We start from the raw sequence: 19,262 nt of genomic DNA on the forward strand, positions 1-19,262 counted from the left end.
AAGTAACAATGAATGTGAAATCCCAATAAAAATATGAGTCATAAAAAATTCCTAAAATGTAATAAAACCTGCAAATAAGCTAACTATCAGCAATAACAAAGTGTGGAGTAGCACAATTGGATCATCGGGCAGGCCAGAAGTATACAGCCAGTTATGAAGTTGATGCTGGATGCTATTACATGTATTTTCACCAAACTCTATGTAAGCTTGTTATCATAATGTGTTTAATTCTCTTACCTGATTTTGTTTTGATATGCAGGTGCCATTGGTGGAGCAACATTTCCGAAAAGAGTTTCACCCTTATTTGAAGCACTCTTATAAAGTGATTGGACTGAGTGGCATGACGCAGCTGAAAATCTCATTCCCAAAAGTTGTCAAAGATAATCATGTCATCATCTGCACAGCTCAGATTCTTGAGAATGCATTGCAAAATGCAGAGCAAGATGAAGAAGAAGGAGTCCAGTTATCAGGCATGTATCACTAATTATAGGAAATATATTTAGTAGTAACAATTTTGGCCACACAGCAAAATACAACAGCATCCAAAATCAACCAAACAATGATATTTACTTGGGGGCGCAATTTAATGCAAAAAAAAAATACACCATACAAGCTTTCAAAGCTCCATTGGCTTCCTCATCAGGTAAAGATGCTTTTTTAAAATGTGTCCGTTTGTGACTCTAGATCCCAAACCATATGTTACATTATCACTGTTTCTTGAAGAGCATATTGAAAGTAGGCTTTTTAATTTTGAAACAAAACCAGCCATAAGATAACAATTAATAACATCCTTCAAGCTATATACAAGGAACCACACTAGTTTCTAACAGAAAAAAATTGTGGTTTCTTTTTGTTCTGAGGATGCTGATGATCACAAACAAATTAGTGTAGGGGAGAGATTTTTGGTTGGATATTGATGTGAGATTACAAAATAAGTGAAAGTATTGTAATTTTGCCCTTAGAGACTTGAAGTGTATTCTGAACACTGGCAGTGTGTAGTTAAAATTGTGATTATTACACATATTCACTTAGGATTGTATTTTTAAGGTACTTGCTAGTCCTGCAAACACAGAACATTGGCATCTTCTGTGTTTTGATTTTTAAGCTACATGTGGCTCTTCGCTATCATTCGAGTGATGGAAGTCACATTCTGAAAGAATTGAAGAGACAAAATTGGGGAGAGAATTTTTTGATATGTGCCCCTATCAAAGCTACAACCAAAGTGAGCATCAAGGCATTGCCAAGGACAGTACAGTGCTTTTCTGCACTGTGTCAAGTTAGGATGTTGATTATAAGATAACTCTATTTTAATTCATCTACAAAAATGAAGGGTATTTTTCTGCAGTGATATTCTGAGTTCCTTTGGAGAGTTAGAGCGGTCTACAAATAATTTATTATTATTATTATTATTATTATTATTATTATTATTATTATTGACACAACAACATTGTATGTCACAGCAAACAAGATAGATATGCTGGATTTCGTATCACAAGGCGAACACTTCCCAAGTGTCTAGTACTGTGTGATGTATTTTTTTTTTGTTTTTTGTCAATGCGACTGTCACCTGGGATGGCAACATCAATGATCCAAACCTTTTTCTTTTCCATAACTGTGATGTCTGGTGTGTTGTGTTCCAGAACTTTGTCAGTCTGGATTCGAAAGTCCCACAGTATCTTTGCGTGCTCATTTTCCAATACTTTTGCAGGTTTGTGATCCCACCAGTTCTTTACTGCTGGCAGGTGGTACTTGAGGCATACGTTCCAATGAATCATTTGGGCCACATAGTTGTGCCTCTGTTTGTAGTCTGTCTGTTCGATTGTCTTACAGCAGCTGAGGATATGATCAATAATAATAATAATAATTATAATTATAATTTAGTTGTAGACACTCTAACTCCCTGAATATTATTATGTACAGGATGACTGACTCAACATCTGATAATATTTTTGCAGTGTTCTCCCTGATCATTATTGATGAATGCCATCATACTCAGAAGGAAGCCGTTTATAACAACATCATGCGCCGGTATTTGAAACAAAAGATGCAGAATGAGAAACGGAGGAAAATGGGGAAACCACTAGTTCCTCAACCTCAGATTCTGGGCCTGACAGCTTCACCTGGTGTAGGAGGGGCAAAAAATCATTCCAAGGCTGAGGAACATATTCTGAAAGTAAGTTGATTTTGAACGTAAATAGTAGCAGGTATTCTATGGGAGGAAATACTGCTTTTTAAGTAATGGAGACTAATGACATGAAGGAAAAGAGCACCAGACCATGAGGTTCTGGAGTTTTTCAAACCTTTCACCAGTGAGGCTAGAAGGAAGGGAAAGGGAGCAACTAGTTTGGACGGTGTACAAATGGCCACCCACATTTGTAGGTTTGACTTTTGTAGATTTGATTAAAATGTTATCTTTAGGGTACTCTAGGTCCATGGTCAACTTCTGCTGGATGTTTTACCTAGAATCATGCTGGAAGCTTGTTTTCTGCTGCCCTGGAGACTAGGACGCGGAACAATGGCTTCAAACGACAGGAAAAGAGATTCCACCTGAACATGAGGAGGAACTTCCTCACTGTGAGAACTGTCCAGCAGTGGAACACTCTGCCCTGGACTGTGGTAGAGGCTCTTTCTTTGGAGGCTTTTAAGCAGAGGCTGGATGGCCATCTGTTGGATGCTTTGAATGCGATTTTCCTGCTTCTTGGCAGTGGGTTGGACTGGATGGCCCATGAGGTTTCTGCCAGCTCAATGATTCTATGTATTCCTATATAAACAATCCAAGTCTAATTGGGGGGCGGGGGGCACTAACACATCAGTTATCCAGACTCTCATATTGTGAGATAAATGAGTAATATAAAATGTGCATACAGGGTAATAGTAATGTTTCTAGCCAACAAATCCTGTTATAGTCATCTTCTGATTCTTTATAAAACTAGATTTCTCATGAGCTATCAGGACAACAAAGAGGAAGGAGAGAAGAAGTGATAAATTGCCCCCTCTCCAAGATGTGGCTGTGGCTGGAGCTGGGGGAGCTGGCAGGCTTTGGCTTCTAAAGGGATGGCAATATCATTCCCCTTTGTAGGAGCAGGAAAAACGAGGGAATTGACTCAAGTGAGATGTTTTTCTAAAAGAGAATCAGCAAGCCTCCGATGGCCTAGGGGATAAAAGCCTTGTGACTTGAAGGTTGGGTTGCTGACCTGAAAGCTGCCAGGTTCGAATCCCACCCGGGGAGAGCGCGGATGAGCTCCCTCTATCAGCTCCAGCTCCAAGCGGGGACATGAGAGAAGCCTCCCACAAGGATGGTAAAACATCAAAACATCCGGGCGTCCCCTGGGCAACATCCTTGCAAACGGCCAATTCTCTTCCTCCAGAAGCAACTCCGGTTGCTCCTGACACACAAAAAAAACAACCTTAATTTGATCCTTGCAATGGGAAAGATGGGAGGAAGTGAACAAAGCCAGCTGAGAATACCAGAAATCATTCAGAGGGACCAGAATTTAGATAGCCATAAATTGATGCTTGTGGATCAGTTACTGAAGGGTGGGAGGAAGCAAAACAGATTACCCAGACATATATTTGTTCATGGCTGGACACCCTTATTAATCATCTCTGGAGTAATGTAAGCTCAACTGGAAAGATTAATTTCCTGGAATAAACGCCACAGCTTTAGGCAACATTACTCACAAAATGCTGTAAGAACTTTCTCCCTTCCAGATTTGTGCCAATCTTGATGCATATGGGATCACAACAGTCAGGACAAATGACTTAGGTCTGAATAGTCAGGTGAAGGAGCCACGGAAGAAGATTGATATTGCGGATGATAAAACAAAGGTCAGTGCTTTTCACCATCATTTCTTTCTCATTTGAATACTTGTTCCCCTTTGCAAAAAATGTTTTTTTTTTAATTCTGAAAAGTCTGTAATTGTTTCAATATTTTTTATAAATTCTATTCAAAATAGTGACTCATCAACTGCTGCTGATCCATGAGCCATCAGCCGCTGACCTGTGATGGGCTTCCAGGGAAGAAAGTTCTAGCCAATTGGCATAAATATGATAGCAGTCCCTGTCACATTAGCACAAAATAAAACAAAAACAAGAGCTGCAATACCATTAAACTTCTCCTTCCTGACTTTCTTTGCCCACGGTGGGTCCCCAGATGTTTTGCCCTTCAACTCCCAGAAATCCTAACAGCTGTTAAACTGGCTGAGATTTCTGGGAGTTGTAGCCAAAACATCTGGGGAGTCACAGCTTGAGAATCACTGCTCTAGACTAAAGTATCAATTATATGGCTTACCAAACCTTGACTTGCAGCTCCCAGGCCCCTTTGTAGTGTAGCCAGTAAAGAATGAGATGTAACGTAAGATGCCAGTATAAACATTGAACAACGTTCATTTGGTTTATAGTCATTTTGAGCAAGATTGGGAATTGTGCACCTCTCAAAATTGCAGCTGAAGAATGTCAACTTAAGAATTTCCACTTTTTAAAAATTTTAGGATCCATTTAGAGAAGAACTTGTGAACATAATGATGAAGATCCAGGGCTATTGCCAGTTCAACCCAAATGCTGAGTTTGGGTCCCAGACCTACGAGCAGTGGGTAGTTCAAGAGGAGAAGAAAGGTAATTTTCATGTTCAACCATTTGTAATCCATACATTCTTCATATATCCGAGGTCTTCCTGGATATCTAACATCTGTCAGTTTTGTAAGTGTATTTTCTCTCCCTCTGCTACCAGCTGCCAAGGAAGAGAATCGCAAACACCATATCTGTGCAGAACACTTGAAGAAATACAATGATGCTTTACTGATTAATGACACCATCCGAATGATAGATGCATATAACCATCTCAAAAATTTTTATAAGGAGGAGAAAAGTAAGAAGATGGCAGTGAATGAAGAAGAAGATGAGGAGGAGGCAGTAGCATCCAAACCTGATGAAACAGACATATTTCTTATGGATTTATTTTATGGTAAGTATGACCAATCTTTCCTTCCAACTAGGTCATTCTTGGAGATGTTCAGCAGATGCTGACAGTAATCGTGTCATATGTTGGCATACAAATTTGTGGAACTTACTCCTTCAACATCATAAATTATGAGATTCCATCCTTTGAATGCACATTAAGGGAGGTACAAACATTGATCAGTGAGAAACTCTGCTGTTTTCTCCCCAAAGATAAACCTTAATTTAAGTTATATACTGTAGTTCTTCGATTATAAGATGCACACTAATTTCAATACTATCAACAGAATATATGTATTATAAGATGCACCCCATTTTGTAGATGTTTATATGGAGGAGTGTCTTAAAATTAAAGCAATACAGTAGATACATAACAAATGACTTGTGCACATGTAACTGCAGTCTGCAGCTTTCTACTGTTTGCAGATTTATTGAGCAGTAATGGCCCCAGAAATGCTGGATTCATGTTTGTATCCAGTATGAACACCTGACTATTTCATCAAGATAGCCAGCAAACTTTCTTTGGCTAATTAAAGCTTTCAAGCTTCATAAAGCTAATCTTGTTCATTTCCCCTATATTTCTAATCTTCTTAGTCATATTATGCTTTCTGAAAGTATGCATCAATCATTTATTTCATCAGTCTTGCCTTCTCCAACTAACACAGATTTCTTAGAGGTATGTTGTGGGTTTTTATGGTGTTGTTTTTTTACCTTGAACACACTGGTATGGAACTGTGCTAATGATCTTTCCAACATATGCAGTAACCTAAATATGGCAGTCTTTAGAAATTGGACTACAGTTCTCGTAGTCTTTCACTACTGGCCATGGAGGCTGGATGCAAATGGTCATATTTTTTAAAATCTGGTTGGTACCATGTTGCCTAAAAGGTAAAGGTTTCCCCTGATGTTAAATACAGTCATGTCTGTCTCTGGGGGTTGGTGCTCATCTCCATTTCTAAGCCGAAGAGCCGGCGTTGTCCATAGATACCTCCAAGGTCATGTGGCCGGCATGACTGCATGGAATGCCGTTACCTTCCCGCCAGAGCGGTACCTATTGATATACTCACATTTGCATGTTTTCGAACTGCTAGGTTGGCAGAAGCTGGAGCTAACAGCGGGCGCTCACTCCGCTCCCCGGGTTTGAACTTGGGACCTTTCGGTCTGCAAGTTCAGCAGCTCAGCACTTTAACACACTGAGCCACCGGAGGCTCAATAATGTAATACAATATTATACTAATAATAATACAATGTAATAATATTATATATTATATATTAAATGTAATGTTACTAATAATAGTACCGTATAATGATATAATACAATATAGCAATTTAATGCTTATATTGTGCTATGCTAATAATATATTGTATGTATATTTGAATTGTAAGCCACTCTGAATCCCCGTCGGGTTGAGAAGAGTGGGATACAAATGTAGCAAATAAATAAAAATAAATAAATAACATCAAGGCAGAAAATCCCACAATATCTGCTTTGAACTGGGTTATCTGAATCCACACTGCCATATATTCCAGTTCAAAGCAGAAAATGTGGGATTTTATTCAGCTGTGTGAAAGGGGCTGGAGAAAACACGATGTAATTAACAGGGTACTTGAAGGCATACACACAAGTCCTATAAAGAGTTGCCTCTGAGTGGACACGCTATTATACTATTAATTCCTTTGCTGTATGTTATCTATACTTATTTAACTTCTCTTAGCTGTCATTACTTTGATTCTGTGCCACCATTTCTTCATCTTGTGATGTTAAGTAGCCAGTGTGATCCTATCTTAGTATCCTTTCAATTTGTAAACACTGAAGTAATGATATTCTGTTTTATTCATTTTTGTTTTGTAAAGGCAAAAAGGATATGCTACAAAAATTAGCAACTGTGGCCAAATACGAAAATGAAAAACTGAAACTCTTGCGTGAGACCTTAATGACTGAATTCACAAAGAAACCTGAAGCGAGGGGAATCATTTTTACAAAGACACGGCAAAGTGCATTTGCCCTTTATGAGTGGATTAAAGAGAACCCCAAATTTGAAGAAGCTGGAGTGAAGGCTCACTACCTTATTGGTGCTGGGCATAATAGTGAATTTAAGCCCATGACTCAGGTAAATAAACAAAGGTAATGTGTTGTTGAAGGCTTTCATGGCCGGAATCACCGGGTGGTTGTATGTTTTCCGGGCTGTATGGCCATGTTCCAGAAGTATTCTCGCCTGACGTTTCGCCCACATCTATGGCAAACAGATGAAGAAACACAACCTACAAACTATCTACAGACCCACTAAGAAAATTCAACAAATGCTACATTCAACGAAGGACAAGAGGGATCCTCTCACCTCTGCAGGAGTCTACCATATACCATGCAGCTGTGGACAAGTCTACATAGGGACCACCAAATACAGTGCCCAAACACGAGTCAAAGAACATGAAAGGCACTGCAGACTCACTCAGCCAGAGAAATCAGCCATAGCAGAGCACTTGATGAACCAACCTGGACACAGTATATTATTTGAGAACACAGAAATGCTGGACCATTCCAACAACTATCATGTCAGACTACACAGAGAAGCCATAGAAATCCACAAACATGTGGACAACTTCAACAGAAAGGAGGAAACCATGAAAATGAACAAAATCTGGCTAGCAGTATTAAAAAAAACTCAAAAATCAGAACAGTAAGTAAGAAGCAACACTCTGAAAACAGAGGAGTTCCAGACATGAGTCAATCAGAGGCAACTAACGACTCCGAACAAAGGATGCCCCCAGGCAGGAAGAAGCCAGGAGATGAAGCTATTCAATTCTAATTAAGGTGATTAATTACAACATTCACACTGGCCTCCAACTGACAAAAGTTCTCCTCCCACCCTGGACTTTCCACAGATGTATAAACCTTCCTTGCTTAGTTTCTCCGTACTTCACAACCTCTGAGGATGCCTGCCATAGATGTGGGTGAAACGTCAGGAGAGAATACTTCTGGAACATGACCATACAGCCTGGAAAACATACAACCACCCAAACAAAGGTAACATATGTCACCAGATGCCTAGTCCATTTGTATTCATATGTGAAAAGAGCAGATTTTTTAATGACTTGGAGCAAGTATCCTCAACTTGAACAAATTTCCATGAATTATTTGGACTCCTAGTAAAGGTAAAGGTTTTCCCCCAATGTTAAGTCCAGTCGTGACCAACTCTGGGGGTTGGTGCTCATCTCGATTTCTAAGCTGAAGAACCAGCATTGTCCACAGATATCTCCAGGTCATGGAGCGCTGTTACCTTCCCACTGGAGCGGTACCTATTAATCTACTCACATTTGCATGTTTTTGAACTGCTAGGTTGGCAGGAGCTGGGGCTAACAGCGGGCGCTCACTCCGCTCCCGGGATTTGAACCTGGTACCTTTCAGTCTGCAAGTTCAGCAGCTCAGCGCTTTAACACACTGTGCCACCAGGGCTCCTAGATGAATTTATTTAAATATTAATATAATATTTCTGATAATGGATTAGAATAACAGAAAATTGGTATTTTATGCTTATTCAAAAATGCAACTCACTAATCTCGAAGAAATTGTCTTGCAGTTATGAGAATGTGGAATGAATTGTCATTCCTTCCATGAATCTGTTTATTATATGTCTCTACAGAATGAACAGAAGGACGTAATTGAAAAATTCCGTATTGGAAAAATCAACCTGCTGATTGCTACAACTGTGGCAGAAGAAGGCCTGGATATCCCAGAGTGTAACATCGTCATACGCTATGGTCTTGTTACCAATGAAATCGCTATGGTGCAGGTTTGTTCGCTTGAAGATGTCGAACTTTTCACCCATGTGTTTCATGATCTTAAAGACTATATATTGTTGGAGAAGTAAATGTTGATATTTACAAATCCACGATTAGATGAATCAAGTAGAAACTTGCATAAAAGTCCCAGTGTAGAGTGCACTTTTTTCATGAACTTACCAGACAGATAGACAAGTCATCTTCCATAGGACTCAGGCCCCTTCTACACTTTTGTATAATCCAGATTATCTGCTTTGAACTGAATTATCTGGCAGTGTGGACTCATTTAATTCAGTTCAAAGGAGATGATGTGGATTATCTGCTTTGATTATCTGAATTATATGGCAGTGTAGAAGGGGCTTGTCAGTCCCAATTTCTACACAAATGGATTGCTACACTGAGAAAGAAAGATCCTGGCTTGCTGTGAGTTTTCCAGGATGTGTGGCCATGTTCACAACTTGCCATAGATGTGGGAAAAATGGATTATTGTGAACGTCCCTTGTGTTTTTCAGGCCCGCGGGCGAGCTCGAGCTGATGAAAGTACCTATGTGCTTGTGGCGTCAGGTGGGTCAGGGGCTGCTGAGCGTGAAGGTGTCAATGTTTTCCGAGAGAAAATGATGCATAGAGCCATTAAGCGTGTTCAAGACATGCCCCGAGCAGAATATGACAATAAGGTAAAGCCTGCATGATTTGGGCCCTCGTTATTTCTAATTGAGTAAGATTTCCCCATTTGTTAAGAGATATGTCATATTAGGGGCCTCCGGTGGCAAAGTGTGTTAAAGTGCTGAGCTGCTGAACTTGCAGACCAAAAGGTCACAGGTTCGGATCTGGGGGGCGGAATGAGCACCCGCTGTGAGCCCCAGCTTCTGCCAACCTAGCAGTTCGAAAACATGCACATTTGAGTAGATCAATAGGTACCGCTCCGGCGGAAGGTAATGGCGCTCCATGCAGTCTTGCTGGCCACATGACCTTGGAGGTTCTACGGACAACGCCGGCTCTTTGGCTTAGAAATGGAGATGAGCACCAACCCCCAGAGTCGGACACGACTGGACTTAACATCAGGGAAAACCTTTACCTTTACTATGTCATATAAGAGACATTGACAGGCCTCACACTTGCCGTGCATGTAAAATGCTTAGCTGGGAGCAGACCTTTGGGTGCAGGGCTCAAACCTGTTTCACAACCCAGACTCCAGTTATAGAGGATTGAGTTGTAAGAAATAAGGATTTTATAGAGGATTTTTCAAATTGCCAAAATTGCAAAGGCTTTTGCTTCAGCTGTCACCAGAAACATGGATTAGAACTCACTAGCTCTACTAATGCTGCTACCAGTGCTTTATTCAGGAGCCTCTTCTATGTTAGGATATTGAGAGTTACACAAGACACTTTGTGTGAGGAAAACAAGAAGTTGTTGTTTAATTGTATTTGAGCAGTAAAGTATGCGTAGCACTTACAGTAACAGTAAAGATACATAGTGGTTTCAATAACAAGTTAGGCTTTCTCTTGTAAAAGATGGTTTTATAATTTAGATTCTGTGTAAATATGTTTCTTCACCAAGGAACAGGACAATTTACTTTTAAATCAATTTCTCCTGAGATTTTTCACCAACACTCTAAACTGTAGAGCCACAATATAGTTCTCAGCCCTTTCTTTCCTGAAGGGATTTAACTATATTCCTCAAAGAGGCTCCCTTTTCAAAACACAGTTCCCAAAATTGTATCTCTATCTTCACATTTCAAACTCCAACCTACAACTGAAAAATAATTCTTTGGCTGCCTGGTTGTGTCGCTTTGGCTCCACCCATTTCCAGTTGCTAAACAACCACATTTGCATCAGTCAATCAGATTGCACTCACTGTAATGGCTGCCTGATCGCTCCTCCCCCTTGCTGTGCTGAACTTCTGCAAGCAAGGCCTGCAAAATAGTCACACACCAGCCCTGCAAGGTGGGACCTTCACTAACTTTGTAAGGTAGGCAAGATCCGTTACACCAGTCCTTTCCTATCAAGCAGAGGAGAGCTCTAATCTCATGACACGGAGGACCCTTCCAGACAGGCCCTATATACCAGGAACTGATCCCAGGTTTTTTCTGCTTTCAACTGGATCATATAAGTCCCCACTGCCAGATAATCTGGGATAAACAGAAAACCTGGGATCAGATCCTGGGATATAAAGCCTGTCTGGAAGGGGCCTAAATTCACTCCTCCAAATCTGCTGGAGTAAAAATGAAAAACTGAGAATAAAGAAATTGCTGTTTTTTGTTGTTTTTTTTTACCTGAGATAACATGTTTCTTTGAATATCTAGGTTCTCCAGCAGGACTGGGGTTGATTTCTGTTAGAAAATGACTGAGGATGGAGCTTCACTGCTCTGTATCTCAGGATCTGATCCCAGATTATCTCCTTATCCCTGATTATCTGATAGTGTAAAGTCATATTGAGTTCAAAGCAGATAATCTGATATCAGATCCTGGGATATAAGGCATTGTAGATTCAGCCTTAGAGATTTCTAGAAAGGTGCTCTCTCTTTAAAAATTCTGACATAACCAGAGGAAGTTGACCATGGAGTCACATTGGAAGAGCTGGAGATGCCTAGAGAGAACATTTGAATCAAATCTGTAAATGTCAAACGTGCAAATGTGGAAGGACAACTGTAGTGCCACCCCACTCCTTCAACCTTAACAAGACTGTTAATTCTTCCATTGCGATTGTTCTGAAGAAGATATTTTGACTTAAGAGATGCTAAAGTTTTTTACTGGTGCTTGTATCCACATGTTGGAAAAATCATTAATTCCATATTCAAGTAACCTGGGTCCTTGGTATCATATGGGGTTTTGATTCCAGCTCTTTCCCCACACAACACCAAGCCATTTATACCAAACTCAGGGGATGCTTACTATGCTAATATACAACGGCATAGTAAACTAGTGTTCCTTATAAAAATTGTCAAACCAAGGTTTACTTTGGGGAGAGATACTAGCTTTTAGAGGAATAAAACAAGGAAATATCCCAACGCCACCAGGGTGAGATTTGGAGTACCAAGTAATGCCCACCGCAGTGTTAGATGGTTGCTACCATAATGTGCCATGGGAAAACAGACGTATCTGTAGTCAAGGTCAGGTAGAAAACATTGTGCATTACTTGTTAGTCTACCCATTGTAAAATGACCCAAGAGAAATACACCTGAAAACCTTGCTGGCACAAGGTAAAGGGAACTCTCGACACAAATGACTACTCACAAAGTAGCCCTTTTTGCTCTATCTTCAAAAAAGATCAGAAAGACAGAGTTGGATAATACTGCCATCAACTGCCGAGAAGACTCTAAGGGCTAACTGGAACCTCTCCCAAAATGTACTTTAGTCATTGTTTATTCACATTGTTTTTGCTCTTTATGGGAGCGTGATTGTGATTTCTGTTGCGCATCTTTGGTGCCTATTGCTTTGAGGGTACTATTGTGTGCATGTAGTGCTTTTTGTCATGGCCTTAGGCCAACTATTTTGATGTACTGAGGACCCAATTTTTTTCCCTTTTCGGGCATCATTCAAGTGGCATGCTATTTTTTGTAGCCCATTGAGGAGTTTGCAAAAATGAACGTTTTAAAAAGCATAGCCTATGCCCCTTTTTGGCTCTGGTGAATTTTTACTTTTTGCGTGTTTGTTCCACTTTCAGATTCGGGGCTTCCAACTGCAAAGCATAATGGAGGTAAAAATGAAAGCGAAGAAAGAGCAGTCTAAAGCATACAAGAAAGATCCATCCTTGATCAAGTTCCTCTGCAAAAACTGCACTAAGCTGATATGTTCAGGTGAAGATATTGAGGTCATTGAGAATATGCATCATGTCAATGTCAAAAAAGAATTTAAGTAAGTGCCAACATGTCACTTTTTTCTATGGATTTGGTGTTTGTAGCAGTAAGCGTTGAGGCTGTAAATCAGAGGACAAAACCTGCTCTTTCGTTCCAGGAAGAAATAGGACATTCAACTGGGACCTATGACACCAATAGAAGCTATCTTTCTGTTGCTAAATAAGTCATAGAATCACAGAATAGTAGAGTTGGAAGAGACCTCATGGGCCATCCAGTCCAACCCCCTGCCAAGTAGCAGGAAATCGTGTTCAAAGCACCCCTGACAAATGGCCATCCAGTCTCTGCTTAAAAGCCTCCAAAGAAGGAGCCTCCACCACAAATAAGTCACAAATGTCCACCAGCCAATCAAACAAACAAACGAAATCATCCTACAACCTTTCTGAGCTCAGGTTCTGGAGAGGAATGAAGGAGAAAGTAATATTGTGTCCTGGGGGGTTCTATACACACATATGCACACATATTGAGCAAAAGCATATAGAGACAGAATGGAATGGAGATTTTTTAAAGAAAAAGATTTTATTCTAAGGAAATGGACATAGGGGAAGTCACATAGTATGTAGCACTCCAAATCCACCTTTCCAGCAACACTTGCCAGATACTTGTTTAACCCCTGCTATACCCCGCTATTCAGAACTATATCAATCAAACTGAAATGTATACCCACTGATTTATGGGAGACCCATGAATTTTGTATTTTTCTTAAGCAAGGAATATTCAGAGGAGATTTAGCCTGTTCTTTCCCCTGTTATTCATTAGCCATCTCGCATGCAAGTACTAACCATGATTGAACCTTCCAAGATCAGATGGGATCTGGTACTTTTAGGGTACTGGGCAAAGATATCTTTCTAGTTATATATAGTATTGTGCATTTGTATGAAATCACTTGCCATTTCTATTTGTACCATTTGTATTGCCCATTTTCCATGTGCTGCTTACGAAAACGGGCGCCTATACGAATGGGCTTTTCTGTCTTAAGTCCAAAAAAACCCCCAAAGATTTTTGGGCCTTGGCCGGTAATGTGCCCGGGCCTGCCGATTAGGGCCTACAGCTAAGCGGGCCCGGCACTCGGCTGTAGGCCCTGCGAGCCAGGCCTACGAGACATCAAACATTCGTCGCTTGTAGGCCCTGCTTGCAGGATCTACAGTTGAGCGCTCAATGCTCGTAGGTCTGGCAGATAGGCCCTACGAGCATCGAGCACTGACGTTCGGCTGTAGGCTCTGTGAGCCAGGGCCTACAGCCAAGTGCCAAAATTCAGCTGACCAAATGGCTACCGTTCCCCTCTGCCTTTCATTTCACTGTTTCTTTTGTTCCCGTGGAGTTGTGCTGTTCCGTACAATCTGAATGGATGGAGCAATACAAAACCACGAAACAGATGAAACAGGATTTGGGCCCTACTCTAGCTGTATATGCTATTTTGAGTTTTACCAACATACAGTAGTCTCAATCTTAAGGTCTGCCTGTTTTACCACACTGTTTACCTATTCACACATATCTTTAACATCTTCAAACACTTGTGTTTTGAAATCTTGCAGCTGTCTACTGTTTGAAGCCCTTTTCTCCCTGCCAACTCATTTCTGGTACTTTGTGTCTAGCAGAGGCAAAATGGATTAAAGTAGTGAAATGTGGTAAAGGGAGGAGGCAGGATATTTTTCATACATTGATGCTCAGATTGATTCAGCAATAAATTAACCAGTATGACTTAATATCTACTTTATTTGTTTTACAAATGTATATTGTCTTAATTGGCCATACCCCATTCTGTCTTAATTCTCAAATAGAAACCATTTTGGTTGTTTGAACTGAATAAAACCTCTGTAGTGTACCTATACCTTCTTTGTCAAGATTTTGTGCTGAATAATTTTTTTTAAAATCTATTCGCCCTCTAAAGCAGGATAGAATTAAAATCAGTGAACAAGAAAAATACATTTAAAAAAAATTCTAGCTGGGCTCACACATATGCACCTTTTCTGGTTTTAGAACTTGGTAAACTGAGTCCTTCCTTACTAAGAATATCTCAGGGCCTTTCCACACAGGCATATAACCCAGAATATCAAGGGAGAAAATCCCACAATATCTGCTTTGAACTGGGTTATCTGAGTCCACACTACCATATATTCCAGTTCACAGCAGATCACATGGGATTTTATAGTTGTGTGGAAGGGGCCTCAGCAAGAGGCCTCATAACATTAGGAAATCCTGCTGTAAAAGCAGATCATTTATTTGATGAACCCCTTCTTTCCTATGAGAAGAATATCAATTCACCATGTAATAATGTCCTATTTACAGTCTTTTCATTCATATTTCTTGCACATTTTAGAGGCCTTTATGTTGTAAGAGAAAACAAGACACTGCAAGCAAAAGCCGCAGACTATCAAACAAATGGGGAAGTTATCTGCAAAGATTGTGGACAAGTAAGCCTCTCCTTATGGGCTAGATATTTTATAGGTTTTTTGTGTCTAAAAACAGAGAAATTTAAAAAGAAGAGAAGAGAAAATACCTAATGATCAATTCTTATTAGTGAGAGAAGCTAATATGTTTAACAGTTTGTCCTCTAGCATTAGAATTGCAAATAAGAAATAAATCTGTTTTTGGCTTGGATATTATCTCTTAACATACTTCGTACTGCATTTTTCATTTAATCTCTTTTCTGTGTCCCAAGGAAAGATCCTAGTGGATATTTTATACATTTCTATTTTGTATATAGAATAAACTCATGCTGTATTTTATAAAAATCAGAAATGTTAGCTTTGATTTTATCTAATCTGATTTTGATTATCTTATTTTTTGATGTAAATAAGATGGTATTTGCCATAATTCTATGTAAATGTTAATGTTTTAAGTTCTGCATTTTTAACCCAAGATTTTTCTACTACGTATTAACATAAACTACCATTAACATAAATACCATTGATCTTCTGAATGACACTTCTTTATTTTGTTCTTTTCCATTTTTTTAGTAAAGCTAGTGAGGCTGGATGTTCTGTGAATGCTTATTGCAGAAAATGTAACACATCAAAACACAACCACTACATGTAGATGCATAAACCTTTCTGTTGTTTCTCCAACATGATATTTTTCCATTTTAGAAATACTGGCAAATACTACTGGTGCAATGTTTTTTTAAAAAGTGTCCCCAAGTATTATTGATATGGTTTTCCTTGGATAACTCACCCCTTGGGCAGATAGGGCAGGATATAAATAAAGTATTATTATTTTATTTGTATTATTTCATCTAAATATTTTGTTTTATTCTTATTCTAATATTATTTCCGCATATGAATTTCAAATGTTTGCAATATTTGTATCTATTTCAATTAAATGTGAATGTATAATGGGGTGTTGTTACCCCTTTGAATACCAAAATCTATGAATGGCTCAAGTTCCACTATATACAATGGCATAGTAAAATGGTGTCCATCATATAAAATGGCAAAATCGAGATTTTATTTTTGGAATTAATAAAAAAATTATCAAACTGTGGATTATGAATCCATGCATACAGAATCTGTGGAAATGGAGGGCCAACTCTACCTTAGAAAATAATCCACTTAAATATTCTGATACACTATGTTCAAATTCCATATTTTTCTGTTTATAAGATGTCTTCATGTAGGATTCTTAATAAAATAATATAACTGATACAAAAGAATCCTGTTCACTTTCATTCCCCAAAGTTTATCTTTTAATGTTTTTACAGAAAAAGAGGGATGTTTTCTTAAACATCTCAATATAAGCAATGTCCCTTTTCTCCATTTGATATAATCTCCTTTTTCTAGATAGAAAGAAAATGAATATACAATGAAAGGGGAAGACGAGGAAACTTCTGGAATTTGTTTCCCCTCACATTTGATCCCATTATATGTATTCTAGGATGTCTATGTTTGTGCTGTATTAATCATATGTGATCTGCTAAGAATTGTAGATGATTTTAAATAGAAGCTCTTACGTCTACCTGTGAACCAAAGTCACCCTGCAGGATAATATTGTGCCACTCAGCTTTGTAGAACAATTAACAGGAACTTTACTGACTTCAACGTGATAAAACAGAGCAACAATATTTACAATAGTCCCTCTGATTCCTTACAGAGAACAGTAGGAATAAATAGTCCTTTTAAAGTCCATAAAATTGCTTCAGTGCCTTAGAAATAACAGGGCCTCTCTCCTGGCTGTTTCCAGTCAGTATACACATAAACACGCACACATGCGCACACACACACAGTTAATAATAACAATAAACTTTATTTTTATATCCCTCCCCATCTCCCCGAAGGGACTCGAGGCGGCTCACAACAGGGACAAGCCCGAAACAATGACAGAACATATTTGATAAAAACTTAAAACATTTCAACGATACACAAAATAAAATAATGGACAATACATTAAAATCCAAGCAGATAAAATCAGAGTAATTAAAAGCAAACCAGTGGGGACACTTGAGGTAAAACCTGCTCGAGCCGGTTCCCCAGTAGCATGGCAGAGAAAATAACCAATCAGATTCCCAGCTGTTTGCAGGCTCAGCCAATCAGATTCTTACACATACTTTTCCAGTTAACCCATTACATCATGGTGTCTTTAGAAACCACTCTTCCCATCACTTCAATAAATTCCCATGGATTCTAAGGGGCTCCCTTCCAATATGATACTTCAGTCCCTATTCCTTGATTTGATCATAGTAAACGACCTTTTACTCTGCCGGATAAAATTTTTAATTATGTTTGCCATTATGCCAAATCACTATGGGAAGTGTTTGAAGGAAATAATGATATTTTGGTATTGCTGCTATTTTTTCATAGCATTAATCTTGTCCATAAGTGTTAAATGCATTTGGGACCAACTGGTCTTTCTTAACTTGTTTTATCACTGGATGCAAGCATAGGCTCCTTCTACACTGCCATATTAAATCCAGATTATCTCATTTGAACTGTATTATATGCAGTGGAGACCCAGGGCCCCTCCACACAGTTGCATAAAATCCCACATTGTTTATTATCTGCTTTGAAAATCTGGATTATATGGCAGTGTAGATCCAGCCTTAGTTGCTGTTTCATCATTGGAGACAAGATTAGTCTATATATCTTTTGAAATGGTTATTTCCTGGTATTTAAATGATTCATGCAATGCTAGGGTGTAGATATAATTCTGAATGTCATGCTGTACTCTACTTTAAACATTTATATATGGTATCTGGATTTAAAAAATAATATGTAGTCCTTTGCACTGTTTTACACATATTGTACCATTCTTATTATTCCTAGTAAGTATTGTCATATTGTCAACAAACATAACTATCTAATTGCATTTTACCATATATTTCTAGGACTCCGATAATAATCCTTATGCAATATGCTCCAATGAAAGGACAAAAAGTAAAAGTGATTGGTGAAAAAGGCTGCTTGAATCAAGTCCATTTATTTCAGTATAGGTTTTGATTTTTTAAAATATGTACTGTATCTAATAATTCATGAATAGCAGAAGTGATCATTTTACCTGTTTTTGTTTTGTTTTCCAGGTGTGGGGAAGCATGATGGTACACCGAGGTCTAGACCTGCCTTGCCTAAAAATAAAAAACTTTGTGGTTGTATTCAATGAGAAGAAAACTACCCGAAAGGATATGTGCAAAAAATGGGCAGAGCTGCCCATTAGGTTTCCAGAGTTCAGTTATGCAAATAATTATGATTTTAGTGATGAAGAAGATTAAGGAAGTTGGGAAAGTTTTGAATTGCATTACTACTTCTTAAACACTCACATAAGAGTGTTTATCACTGGCTGACTTGAAACATCCAGTAATAACTTGTGGACTGAATGAGAATATTGTATTATGTTGGGTTCCGTTTGCTTGAACTGTGGCAGTTCATGCAAATAGTAGTGAAATGAGAAGGAATATGGCTTGACAAATATGTGTGTGTAAATCTTCCCTGTGTGCTGTATTTCTAACATGAGCGCAATCTAAGTTGTGGGTATAAAGACTGCTATGTTTAGGTGTTTACATTCTATAATGAAATGCTTGTCCAGGATGGAAAAACACAATTAGTGTGACATCAGACCTATGTAGGATCATTTCACTAAAGTATAGGATGCTGTGTTTTTCGGGCTGACATGGCCATACAGGCCAAAAAAGTTCACAGTAGCCAGTAATTTCAGCCATGAAAGCCTTCGACAACGCAAAGTATAGGATGCATTCTCTGCTTCCTTGATTATTTTCTTACCAAATTTATAAATAATAATGGCATTCAGATTCTTACAGAATTTACAAAATAAAGTCTTCCATATTTATTGAGGGTCAAATGTATAAAGTTAAGAATGTGAATCCATTGGATAGGTCCAACTGGTGTAGACCTCCGGAATAAAGGGTATTTACATTAGTGGGGCTGGATCCACACTTCCGTACAATCCAGATTATCAAATGAGATAACTAGACTGGATTAGATGAGTCTTCACTGTCAGATAATCTGTATATATGACATTATAGAAGGGGCCTTAGTCTGCTCTGTTTGGGATTATCAGTAGGATTCAGGCCATCATGTTTTGCTGTGATCTGAGCATAGTGTGATGTGTTATCAAAATGTGTGCTTTACTGTAGTTGTTTTCCCTTTTGCACTGGACAGTTTGTAGCTCACTTTTTCTAAATTGCTTTTTAAAAGATTTTAAAAAAACTCCAATGTTGACTTCA

At 38.7% G+C, this 19,262-nt stretch overlaps 1 protein-coding gene across 2 annotated transcripts in view; it reads left to right on the forward strand.

The window, feature by feature from the left end:
* Positions 1–19,262, forward strand: part of ifih1 (interferon induced with helicase C domain 1) — a 38,326-nt gene extending 19,064 nt beyond the window's left edge. For both annotated transcript variants that reach the window (XM_003226233.4, XM_008118983.3), the window contains 11 exons: positions 260–470; positions 1,956–2,173; positions 3,712–3,828; positions 4,491–4,614; positions 4,730–4,963; positions 6,811–7,067; positions 8,598–8,747; positions 9,249–9,410; positions 12,400–12,590; positions 14,910–15,003; positions 18,102–19,262. In XM_003226233.4, the coding sequence (XP_003226281.2) occupies positions 260–470; positions 1,956–2,173; positions 3,712–3,828; positions 4,491–4,614; positions 4,730–4,963; positions 6,811–7,067; positions 8,598–8,747; positions 9,249–9,410; positions 12,400–12,590; positions 14,910–15,003; positions 18,102–18,290 (1,947 nt within the window). In that variant the 3' untranslated portion in view covers positions 18,291–19,262. The remainder of the gene's footprint in view (positions 1–259; positions 471–1,955; positions 2,174–3,711; positions 3,829–4,490; positions 4,615–4,729; positions 4,964–6,810; positions 7,068–8,597; positions 8,748–9,248; positions 9,411–12,399; positions 12,591–14,909; positions 15,004–18,101) is intronic.

The sequence above is a fragment of the Anolis carolinensis genome, chromosome 1 (genome assembly GCF_035594765.1).
Source record: "Anolis carolinensis isolate JA03-04 chromosome 1, rAnoCar3.1.pri, whole genome shotgun sequence".
Lineage (NCBI taxonomy): Eukaryota > Metazoa > Chordata > Lepidosauria > Squamata > Dactyloidae > Anolis > Anolis carolinensis.